Genomic DNA, 12,867 nt, shown 5'->3' with positions numbered 1-12,867 from the left:
CCATCTGCAGAAAATTTGAGGGCAGGGAGGACATTTTCCCCCCTGCCCCCCCGCTTCCGGCGCCCCTGTGCTCACCATTGATGAAATGACATATTTTTTGGGAAAACAAAAATAAGTAGCTGGGTGATTTCATAAAGAATGACCCAGAACAGACCTGCTACACCCGCGGCGGCTGGGAGCGGTGTGACTTTGAGATATCGATGCACCCGGGGGAAGGTTCACCTGCCTCTGGAAGGAGAGTGTGGATCAAAAATTCGTGGACTGCAGGACCCGTCCGCCAAATGTAGAATGGCGGAACGGGCTACGGAGACAGGCTTAACTTTTCGCAATGCAAAAAGGTATTGAGGCCCTCAGATTAATTCACAAGTATTCATTTGATCCTCAGAGCATTTGAGTTTGAGACTCTTGCTTTGTAGGCTATGGCCCAACCTCACCTATTTACGTTTTTAGCCTATTTGTATTAACTGTTATTAGTAAATTTTGATAGTCTAGATCCGGGACGGTCTAGATTTTTAGGTTTGATGAACAACGAAAACTACCAAAATTTTCCGATAGCTTTGTTGGTTAGCCCGTGGATTTGTGAGCGAAGAAGCTTCAAGATCAAGCAGCGCTGGTTCGACTCTCGGGGTGTGCGCTTGAGCAACGCATTCTAAGGACTGCTCTCCATTCAACGGCACTTAATGGATGGAATTGATTCCCGGCAGCAATCGGAAGCTTCACTATGTCAACCTCGGTAACCGGCCCTGCGCAAAAAGCCTCTACAAGTATGCGAAACTACCAAGAATAACCTATCAAGGCTTTGTCAGTTCGAGCATAAAGATTCAAAGCCAATCAATTTCTGTAAGCAATTGCAGTAATCGATCACAATTGAAACTGATACAGTTCAGTTTGTTTTTATTTCTGACCATCACAACGAAAAAACATTATAGGCTATGACAAACAAAGCAGAGGTCTAGAAAAAGGTAGATTAAGTATAACACTTTATTCCTTCGGGCTAAAACGTTTGTAGAGTTGAAGTACGGATAACCGCTCAAACAACTTTCTTTGATGGCGAAAGTCAGGCCTAAGAGGAGGAGAACACGATGATGGCCCTTACCTTTATTGAGTTCTTTCATCTTGCGTACAAGAACAATTTTGCAAATTGTTGACATTCGCTTTGCCTGATGAGAAATATCAATTGCCAAAGCATACTGCGAGAAATTTGTCAATTTGAGAGGCCAGTGCTCTATAGCTTAGGTAAGGGGAGGTCTTCTGCAAGCATGTTATACCTATTTTAAAACCATTCGAAATTTTTTTATCTGTTATCTTTTTGCTAAGGTTGCCTTTAGTTTCTGAATGTTAGCTACCTTATTTACTCGTTTTTAGTTCATGCCCAAGCCAAGATCAGAGAAATGTAGGCTATTTTATCGCAATAAAACGAAGAAATCGTAACCTGCGTGGAAGACAACTAGAAGTGAAGGGAAATGTAGTGGCGTAGCCAGGAAATTTTGAAAGGGGGGGGGGGCGTTTTCACCTAAGACGACACCCAGCGGCGGGGGGGCCTCCCCCCAGAAATTTTTGAAAAATTACCTTGAATTTGGTGCATTCTGAGAGCATTTTCATCAAAAATGTGGGTATGAATATTTCTGTAAAATGGTGCTGTCCGGTGGCATAGCAAAAGGATAAGATCATGTTTTCTTCGGCATTTTGTTTTCTTCGGAGGTGGGACAATGATTTGGTAATTAAGTCAGCTGGATACGAGCGATGGCTCTCAAAACCGCTGACCGTCTTTATGATTATGGCTTATGAGGGCATTTTTAATAAGACTGATGCTTTGTTCAGAGTGCTTCAAAACAAAATAATGGACATTTCTTTTGTTGTAAGCAAATACGCGACACAGTTGGCTATATGGAACGTAAGAGACAAGAGTATGAAAGTTTTTATGAACGATTTGAGCAGAATTGCACCACACTTGAGCTGTGGTTTATCGACACTGATATTGGAAATCGCGCGTCGATAAAAAATAAACGAAAACAAATGTTTTACAATGTTTTGGACAATATCATTGTTCAACTGAAATCGAGGTTTGACAATTTTAGTGAGCTTGCCTTCCTGGGTTTGGTAGATTGTTCTAAATTTTTCGAAATGGCTCTAAAGTTTGATGACACCAAATTGCAGAGCCTGTCAAAAAGTTATGCAAATTGTTTGACTTTGTAAAACTGAAAGCTGATCTTGTGGGACTCTACAGCTCACAAACAGTCAGAAATAAATGTAAAACTCCTGCACAGCTTCTCAGTTTTTTGTACCAGATCGATCTGCACTAGTAATTTAGACAGTTCCTGAGGCGACAAAGTTGCTACAGGTAGTGCTCACTATACCCGCTACAACAGCGTCGGTGGGAAGATCATTTTCTGCGTTGAAAAGAATTAAAACATACAATAGAAATCGAACTGAACAAGTGCGTCTTTCATCACTAGCAATAATTCCCATTGAGATGAAGAAGCTTCAATAGTTCCGTTCAGGAGTGAACAATGGTCAAGCAGCACATCCCCACTTCGCCAAGTATTCAGATCCCCGCCCGAGAACCAGCTGGGCCATGGCCTCTCTAGACTTGCCACATCAAGGCGTAACCGTTTGCTCACTGGTGTTGGACGCTATGGTGCAGACATGCTGCGCTGGGGCTTGGCAGAGAGTGCTGCTTGTGAGTGTGGTGAAATGCAGACGGCGACCCACATTATCAAGGATTGCCGGCTATACAGACCACCTCATGGTATGGAAGGCCTAGTTTCTATAGATGACGACACCAGTCAGTGGCTAACCAACGGATGCCCTGACATATACCGACAACACGAGAGAAGAAGTTCCGGCAAAATAAAGAGAATTTTTACAACAAAGTCGACATATGTTTTTGTCCAAAAGGATAGGCGCATGGATTTTATTTTTAAATAAATGTGAAAGCATGCTGCTAACTTTTTTTTTTTGGTTAGTACGATACCGTTTTTGTTGTTGTTTAAAGAAAAATTATTCTGAACGTGACTTGAAAGGATTAGTGCCTCACCATCTAGGAACCTCACCACACGTCACCGTATTGTGTGTTGAAGCGAAGGCGTGACGTCGCAACTTACGTTTTCTGCTTTTGACAAAGTGTTTTCATGTGCGTTAGCTGAGATCAGCACAAATGATCAACGCGGTATCAGCTTTCGCCGACTCGTCTGTTTCTATGTTTACATTGCGTTTGTGGTTTGCATGGCCCTAAAATCTGTTGCAGTTGTCAACGTGCAAGCCTCAACTGATTTGCTTTTTCATAGCCTGCTGAAACAGAATACTGCATCATTGTTGTAGGCTACTTTTTGTTTTCGTGGCAATCAGATTAGTTTAGCTTAGCGTAAACGGAAAGTGACGTGAAGTAAACAGAATTGTCATTGGATGATAATTTGATTTGTGTTGCTTGCAATTAGTATCATAACTAAAGGAAGCTCACTGGCAACATTTTAAATTTAAATATCGTGTTTTTAGCGTAACATGCAATGCAAGTGAAGATACAGACAGCTATTTTCTGCATATTTCCCACCAGGGTGATTGCCCTCTGTTATCTACGTCTCTGACCTCAAGTGGCTTTGTCTGCTTGACAAGTCCTTGTCAAACGCATTGAATTGGGTGCAAGTTGGTAGTTGGTGACATTTTAGTAATGTTATTGCAGAATTAGTTTAGCTTTGACATAAACTTTGTCCTACCACTGCACAGCAGAGTGGGCTATTAGAGTAGCTTTATACGAGTAGGCCTAAACATAAACCAATTATAGCTATCTCAGCACCTGGTGGAAAGATATTTCAACACTTTTAACCATGAGAAATTTCCGGAGCTGTAGAAAACTGTTAGCCTGTTAAGTTCCGCAATTTTATGATGATTGTCTATTTTTGCTTTGTTAATTTTTGCCATACTTCACGTTTTGCATTTTGACTGATGGTGATAATATTTTAAATGCTTTTTAGAGCAAATAGATCAAATGCAAAGTTGTTAATTGGTTATTAATTTATAATGAAGCAAGATGGAACATGGGGATGGTGGGTTGTCGTAGCTCTTGCATTTTGTGGTGCTGTGTGGAACGCTGAATTCCGATGCTTCTCCGTGTTTTACCAGCCGCTCATGGCCGAATTCAACGTTGAATATCGATCCGTTTCCTATTTAATTGGATTATTTGAAATTGGATACGGAATTGCCTGTAAGAACATAATTTTTTGTTACAAGCAAAATTATTTCCTATCATTTTAGAACAGAATTGAGTAAAATCACATTCTTTTATAGTTGACACTAACTATTTGCATTCACAGAGATTATTTTAACTCTAACAGTTTACCGAACAAGATGTTTTTTCACATTATTTGTTTGGTTTTTAATAATGTTTTTGCTTCTGTAAAGGCCTAATACGATACGTCCTTCCGGAGTAAACTGTGCTAAACTATCACAAGATAGGCTATGTATCGGAATAAAAGCAGGTTGTCCTCTTACTCATCTTGTGATAGTTTAACTCAGTTTGCAATAGAAGAACGTATCATGTTATTAAACTAAACAAGAAAAAATTTCTGGAAAATAATGCGTGGACAAGTAGGCTAGAGGATTTATCAAGGAGAGAATGATTAAGATTAACAATCCCACAACCAATTAGTTCTAACCAAATCTTTTTGGACTGCAAAGAAACACTATCATTTCAATAATAAAAAAAAATCACCATTTTAGGATTTCGGAATTAAAAGTTTTCCGGACTTTTTTAATATTGTGGGTAGGTCCTTTACAAAACTACACTGCTAAGTTTAAGAAAGTGTGTTCATGCGAAGCTTCAGCCTTTTGCTGATTAGACTGCATGCACTATTTTTGCTTTTGACAGCTACAAAATGAGTAACAATTTTTTTTAGGTGTCATTGTTCCTATTCTGTTCAAGTACATTGACTACAGGCCCGTTGTGATAGGAGCTGGATTCGTCTCTTCTTTCTTCATTTTTATATCTTCTTTTTCAAGTTCTTTATGGCAAATACAAGCCGGCTGCGGATTCTTTAGCGGTAAATAACCCAAGCTTGTAATAAACGTAAGTTTACATTTCACCAATGTGCTAAGTGTCCAGCTCATTAATCGATACAGTAAAGTAACATAGGCTATGCTAATGTTTCTCTTGAAGCAAGTAAGCTTATCTTGTTTTTGGATTACGTGACGTTTCGAAGTTGTGATAAACAACATGAAAATCGATTTGAATACGTGTGAGCTGAGCGTCAGTTCCACATTCCACGTAGATAAATTCAGCTCCGGATTCTGCGGGAGCCTACCACTATCACTTTTATCATTTGGTTGTTGTTAGCATCGTGGTCGAGTTCAGAAAGCGACACTCGAAAAGCCGTCGGTTCGACACTAATGTAAAGCAACCTTCGTGTCTTGACAAGCTCAATAGCATGTTTAACGCCAGACTCCCAGACTGGCTTCCTTGTCTTTTTATTTCAAGCTTTTTTGTTTGTTTGTTTGTTTGTTTCACATGTACACCTTTGTTTCAAATCTACAATCACCAGGTATAATTCTGGGTACGACAAAAAAATCTTTTCATTGTTTAATTGGCAATTATTCTAAGTATAGCTTTAAATCATCTTGGAATGAATGTAACTCATGAATATAATCGTTTGCTTCTAAAAGAAGCGTCCAAGTTGCAACTATTTTCAGGTTTTTGTTTGAGCGGCATTTTACTTGGCACTTATACGTCTGTTGCCCGCTATTTCAACAAGAACAGAGTGTTGGCGATACAAATGGGAAGTTTTGGTTTCTCGGTTGGACCTCTTGCATTTTGCCCTTTGTATCAATTTTTTATCGACACTTACGGATGGAGAGGGGCTTGGCAGGTAAACTACGATTTTTTTTTCGGGATTATCTTGTTCCATAGCGTATTATTATTACACTAGATCTACTCGATGTATGGCTTAACATTTTAGACCACAGGCGTAGGGGAAAGTTAGTTTTTATGGGTGCAAAGAAATCTTGCCCAACTATAATTAAATATTTTTTGTGATAAAGTATAGACCACCTAATTAAAAACTCTACACTGCAATCAAATTTGCCCAAATTTTCGATTAATTAAAAAAATTTTGGGGGTGCGGTTGCACTCCCTACACCACTGCCTCCTACACTTATCTTTTAGACCTCTGTAAAAGAATGTTTATTGCCGCCCGGTCAAAAAGTGCAGCATACAACCAGCAGATACCAACTTTTTTAAATCTTACATTTTGCAAAAACTGATATATTTCTTAACAATAAACGAGAACCGATTGATTTGCCTTCAATCAGTTTTTATGCAGTAAAGGGGACCAGCAAAGTTCGAAAATATTAGCAGTAGCGAATATTCCAGAGGAGTTGGGCACCGTCACGTGCAGTTTTCTCCATTTTGGCAAAAATTTCTTGCTGAATCACATTTCATCACCTAAATGGAAGCATAAAGCTTGAACTAGGGATCGCGACTCTTCTAGGGGTCGCGCAACAAATTCGGAGCCTACACTGTAGGTTTTGTGACCTTTGATGCACCGAAGTCGAAACTCAGAAGTAATAATGCAAACACAACCCTGTTTAGCAGATTAGATCAATCAGTACGATATGGGCACACAAACGTTAAAAATGTGTGTCAAAGGCGTCAATGGAATATGTTTAACAATAAAAAACATAGTAGTATATGAAGTAGGAAAAGAAAGTTCTTCTCTCTTCAATGGCAATTAGGCTAGTAGGCGTTATTTACCCAGTAAACATTTTTCCTTGGCCCAACGTTGGCTGACGGTTGTTCGTGTTGGCTGAGGGTGGTGTAGTATTGCCAACTTTGCCAACTTTTAAAATATTTTAATTGAAGATACTTTCGAAGAATTGTTTAAGTTTGCTTCATGGTATTCCTTTCACAATTGTGATGGGACAATGAAAATGCAAAAAAAACTAACCTGAAATTAGGAAGCTGTTCTTGCCAATGTTGGTGTGCAGTTGTACAGAACGTTGGGCCAACGTCACTATTTGCGGGCGAACTACGGTAACTCCTCAATTTTTTTACGTTGGCCCAATGATTTTAAAATAAGTTGGCCCAACTGCGACGAATGGTGCAAGATACGTTGGGTCAACAGAGGAGCACTATTTTACCAACTGTCATATTAGGCCTACGTTGGGCCGAGGTACAATGTTTGCTGGGTTGACTTACCATTTTAACTCTTACGGGCCTTCGTCGTATTGATATTTGTACTACATTGGTTACTTTCAAACTTGTTTGAAAGTGATCTACTAAATCAAAATCGATTTTTAATAATTTGCTTCAAACTTATGGCTCTCTTCAGTGCGGTGACATTGTAGCGCTTGAGTTTGAGTAGCTTAAGAATTCTGATTGAATAATTGAATTCTTGGTTGATCGAAGCATAAGAAAAAGAACAGTTTTAATTTTAATATTCGGACTTTAACGAAACGTTGTTTGTACCGCCAAAAAGGTTGGATTTTTTGTGGAAAATTTGTGATAAGGAATGATGGAATTATTTTGAAAAAAAACTGATGAAAATACAAAAATTTGTTTCTAGATGACGACAAAATGAAAAAAAGATGTAAAGTCAAATTATTTTTATTGTGTGGAGTTACATGATATAAGAGGTTGTCGATTATTTCGTTTTTACTTGTTGTTTAGTGAAGTCTGTTTGCATTCTTTTCGATTCCTTCTGTTACATCATCTGCCAATCCGACTGATGTTTGTAACTACATTTCTTCGTTTTCTTACAATATGCTACTTAATATTAGCCTGTTGAGTTTTTAATGCACTAACAACTTAGCTTTGTTTTGTTTACTAGCTTGTTGCCGGTGTGTATCTTAATATTGCGGTGGTTGGTGCGTTGCTACGACCTATTGAGCTCCCAATAGAAGACAACAAAAGCGAAAATCACAAGTAAAGAGAAGTTAGCCTACAGTTAGATCTACGTATGATGTCTTACTGTGTGAAACAAATCATTTTTTTCTCAATAAAGTAACAAGGTCCCATGGAGCAGAGAGTTTTTCTCTCGAGTGTTTTCAATTATGTAAAGTTACGAGCTATTACATTTAGAAATAGCTGTTTTATAAGAAAAAGGCTACAAAAATATCGCTTCCAAACATTGTGTTACGACTATACTTAATCACAGAGCTGCCTTTTGCTTTTTTTGACTTATTCTTATGCAAAATTGTCTTCGTTAAAACCTGCTCTTAAGTTTTTAATTGTCCATTCATTTATAGTTTTACCGCATTTACCGTTGTTTTCAGTTTACTAAAATATAGTGCCAACATAAACAGGCTTGTCAATAAAAGCACACGCTGCAGTATTGGTAGAATAAATTTCAACAAATTAATTTATGTCAGAGCAAGAGTAGTTAAATTGCGTTTTTTAGATTTGTAGCGTATAAGAATAAAAAATATGTTATGTTTAGTAAACTACAACCTGAAAAAGTCAGCAAAGAATCAACAAAAGAAATAGAGGAGCACGAGTCAGTCAAGTTTATAAACTCAGCTTCAAAGAATTGCCAAAGTAACAAAAATCGACTTATTGATTTATGCAAAAAATGGGACTTGGATTTATTCATATCGGTTGAATTTTATCTGTATATCTTTACATGGGTCACTTTTGCAGCTGGATTCCATAATGCCATTAGCTACTTGGTTCCATTTGGAAAAAGTAAGCAAAATTCTAGTTGGTACATGTATGATTAATTGGTTATACAATAACGATTAACATACAGTACTTATCTTCAAGATGTTTATGAATATAAAAACAAATTTTAACATTTACCACGACAAACGTTGCAGAAGGTGGTTATGATCTTATCATTATTGCAATGATTATGGTTGTTTAGTATCCATTAACTTTTGGTAGTTCACCCTTGTTAGGAGCTGATGGTTAGGTTAATGTCCCCCTCAATTAGGTTTGGAATAATACAGCATTGCAAAAGTAAGCAGAACCCGGCGTTGTTGCCATCAACAACCTACCTCAAAACCTTGTCGATACGAGGTAAATGCATAAAAGCAAGCAAACCATTTAAAGTTTAAATAAAGATACGGAAAAGTATAAATAATTAAATACGCGTATTTGGCTTTTCCCATGCTATAGCCATAGAAACTAAAAATAAACAAAAAATCTTGTTTGATTATTTTCTCAACTTTTTTCTGAATATCCAGTAAATGGAAAAAAAAAATTTGTTTCGACATAACAACATTTTTACTGCATGACTTTTTTATAGAATAAAACATTATTTTTGCCACCATATAATTCTTTTCTAACACTTTTAAAATAATAGAATTTAAATAAAGTAGCCCATGGCCACCTGGAGATGCGGCCTGATTTGTCACATTTTGCAGATTTTGATTACAGCTACTGCCGGTGCTTGACTGACATTTTTTGAGATGTTTTTACTTTTTGCGGTTTCCTAATGACATAAAACTTTTTTGTTGCCTTGGGGAAGCAGCAGCAAATGAGAAAAAGTAAGTTGAAAAACGCAAAATCAGACTGTTATTGAAAATTAACAGTCTGACTAAAATCTTCGAAATCAAATTTTCTTTGTTTTTCAACATGTGAGAATGTTAAAACCTATTGTGTCATCTGGGGAAAGGAATAAAGAAAGCTTAAAAATCTAATTTTTAGAAAAAATTATTTAAACGTTCGCCCAAAGTTAGAAAAACCTGGATATTTCAGCAAAATGTGACAAATCAGGCCGTATCTTTAGGTGGCCATGAGTAGCCTAACATACTAAATTTGTTGTGTTATTCAGATATTGGATTTGACAGCGTGCAAGCCTCTGGTCTGGTATCAGCATACTGCATAGGAGAAATTTCTTCGAGGATTCTACATGTATTCATCTTAAGAAAAATATCGAAACGATATCACTACCAACTAATTGCAAGTACTCGTTTATACTAAAGGTAGCCTAAAGCATATCTTGAAATTTAAATCAAGGTTAGTTCAATGGAAGGAAAATAAATACGAAAAGTACAGTATTGATTAAGGAAATGTTCTAAAAGAATTACAGGTGGTCGACATTCGACAACAAGAAGAGGAGACATAAAAACATCTTACTATAATTTATGAGAGAAGAAATGGCGGTAAATCGGTGGTGTAAATATCAAAATTACCAATGTATGCTGAACCATAGACTGGCTAAGTTGTCACTATCAAAACAAGCAGGCCTATCCAAACTACAAAGATGCTACAGCAGTGCAGATTGCAATTTGACGTATAGGAAACGTAGCAAGAAAACATAAAACACCTGCAAAACACATAAAAAATAATAAGCTGCAAATAATGTTTCAAACAACGAGGTATTTCTATTTGCAACAATCTACTTGTATGCAAAACAACCTTCTTGTATGCGACTACTTGTTATTTTTGTCAGTTTTGGCCTAAAATTTTTTGATGGCCAGGATGGTAACACGGGTTCAGCAACCGTGCAAATGTTATTGCAGCTTCTTCACTTTTAGCAAAATTATTTACACGTTTTTTTTGCTTTCCAGGCTGGAGAAATTGCATTTTCGACAATATTTTACTTTTCTTTGCCGTTTGCACTGAATTACTTTGTGGTTTTAGTCTTGTGTGGTCTCATTGGTTTATGCATTGGCGGTGCGGAACCACTTTACAACGTCCTTCTTGTCGATTTATTTAACGTGGAAAAGTTTGCCTCTGGTTTTGGTTACACAAATATATTTTCACACCTACTGGGCATGGCAGTCACAATTTTTATGGGTAAGATGTCATTTGACTAAAATCAATTGATTTATTTTTGTCGAGTGTACTTTTAGAGTTTGCTAATTATATCGATTACTTTTTTTTTAACTACTAAATGATAATTTCATGGCTCTAAAGTTCAATTCTAAGTCTCTTAGTTTTAAGCTTTTAAAAAATATCTAGCTTCACCTTTTGTTTGGAATATGAAGAGTGGATCACAATACCCAAGGTTGGGTTTAGAATTTAGATCACAACTCACGGTGGGGAAACAAAAATCACGTTTACTCACCTGCTACCAAACACCAGGAGTTCCTGTTTTTCAGCGTCAACCAATCTGGCAGGAATTCGGAAAATCATTAACAGAGCTGCGAGACTCAGAGTCTCTCAAAAAGCAAAATACAGCTCAATATCAAAAAGCCTACGCACTGATTTCCTCAAATGTAGACCAAGGATTGAGAAGTTGTGTTTTGTAATTACCTATATCTTGTTCTTTTGATTCTTGAAGTGTAGTTTTGAGACCCCACAGTCATAACATATTTTACTAGCTGATGTAGCCGAAATTAAACCATAACAACAGATTGTACTTGACACAAATGTTTTGTTTTTGTGTCACAGGAAATATCATAGACTTGACGAAAAATGTTGCCTCAGCGTTTTGGATAGGAGGAGGAAGTTTACTACTAGCAAGTTGTTTTCTACTTGTAACAGACCGACGAATCAAACGGAAAAGTGATTGTCATCTAAATTTTTAACCTTTTCATCAAGGTTTTGTGATATTTTCTTGTCGGAGCATTAGTCAACTGAATTATTGTGACCACCATGCGGTTGTTGAAATAAAAAAAATCTTGCAGCTTGCGTGAAATTTTGGTCCCTTCAAAACAGCAAGAAAAAAGTGATTTGACACCATGAAAACATAATCCTTTACTTTACGGCCTGTTTCACCCTAAAAGGAGGTTCATTGGAAGGTCCTAAAAAATTTGCAAAAGCAATAAATCGGTAATACCTGGTCCTGAAACGATATTAAATATTATAACCTTAATTTAATCTACAAAAGAAACATCAGAATTACAAGAACTTCCTTCATCTGTTTCCACAAAAGCCTCAATTAAAAGGTCCAAATGGAAACCAAGCAGATTGATATCAACACCTCCTTTTAGATTATGATCCTCCTTTCAAGGTGAAACAGGCTGTAGTGTAGAGGTTTCGGAGAGTAATAGGCCTAGCCTAACTATATTTGATGTAATTCGATCTGCTTGGCATTGAGCACTTTTTGTAGTATTTATTGTTTAATCCTTAATTTTAATATTGAAAAGGGTTATGTAGGCAAGGAATACTTCACTTAAAACGTATTCCACAAGGACATTTATAGTATTGGTTACCATAGGCGTAGCCAGGGGGTGGGGAGCGAAAGGGGCCATGATCCCTACTAAATTTTCAAAATATTAACAAGCAGTTTTAAAATTATTATTCTATGCTTCCTTAATCTTGGGAAAGTACAAAAAGCTATGCGTTTTTAATTTCGTATTGCCGTCTGTGTTCTAGGACTATCATTTAAGTTCTTTGATAGTTGCCAAAAGTTGCTAAGTTGCCGAAACAAAACCGAAACAAGCCATTCTACGTCGCAACAAAGTTTCGATTTTTGCGAAAACCACCACTCTTGTAGAGAAAGTAGGGTGATATGGGCCAGTTGGTTATATGGTCCACCCTTGGTTGGCGTATTTAAAATGGACTTGTGGTTACGGTTCCTGAACAACTTGAAACAAAACTTGACGACAAAGAAAGAAACGCAAAAGTGATGGAAATTTTGTTTGCGTGAATGCAGCAGCGTGGTGATCGGGTTTTCAGTCTTGGTTTTCTAGCTACTCCTTCGATACAAGATATGTGAGAGCTATCGCAATTTTTGCTTAGGTGGCATATATTTACCTCCTTCGATCCCTATTCGTCAAGATTCAGAGCATTTGCAATTTTGCATTCAATCCATTGTTTAGAGGCAATTCTTGCTTTTGAGGAGTAAAATCATGTCATTTTTTAACAATTTTGCTACTATTTTTCCATTTCCCATTGCATTATATAACTTTGTAAATTTTATTTGGTATGTTATTCGCTCTGAGGATGCGCATTATAATGGTGCACGAAACGTCAGTGAAGCAATAAAT

The 12,867-nt window shown here is 37.1% G+C and overlaps 1 protein-coding gene across 1 annotated transcript; it reads left to right on the top strand.

Moving 5' to 3' along the window:
- Window positions 1-3,988: 3,988 nt before the first annotated feature.
- LOC145786913 (monocarboxylate transporter 7-like) lies at window positions 3,989-11,525 on the top strand. The gene is made up of 8 exons (XM_082598655.1): window positions 3,989-4,201; window positions 4,893-5,042; window positions 5,683-5,858; window positions 7,818-7,912; window positions 8,427-8,671; window positions 9,762-9,889; window positions 10,501-10,729; window positions 11,327-11,525. The coding sequence occupies exons 1-8, from the start codon at window positions 4,018-4,020 to the stop codon at window positions 11,461-11,463; spliced, it is 1,344 nt and encodes a 447-aa protein (XP_082454781.1). The 5' UTR covers window positions 3,989-4,017; the 3' UTR covers window positions 11,464-11,525.
- The last annotated feature ends 1,342 nt before the right edge of the window (window positions 11,526-12,867 follow it).

This window comes from Aplidium turbinatum, chromosome 17, assembly GCF_918807975.1.
Source record: "Aplidium turbinatum chromosome 17, kaAplTurb1.1, whole genome shotgun sequence".
Taxonomy (NCBI): Eukaryota; Metazoa; Chordata; class Ascidiacea; order Aplousobranchia; family Polyclinidae; genus Aplidium; species Aplidium turbinatum.
This window is presented reverse-complemented; position numbering and strand designations above follow the sequence as displayed.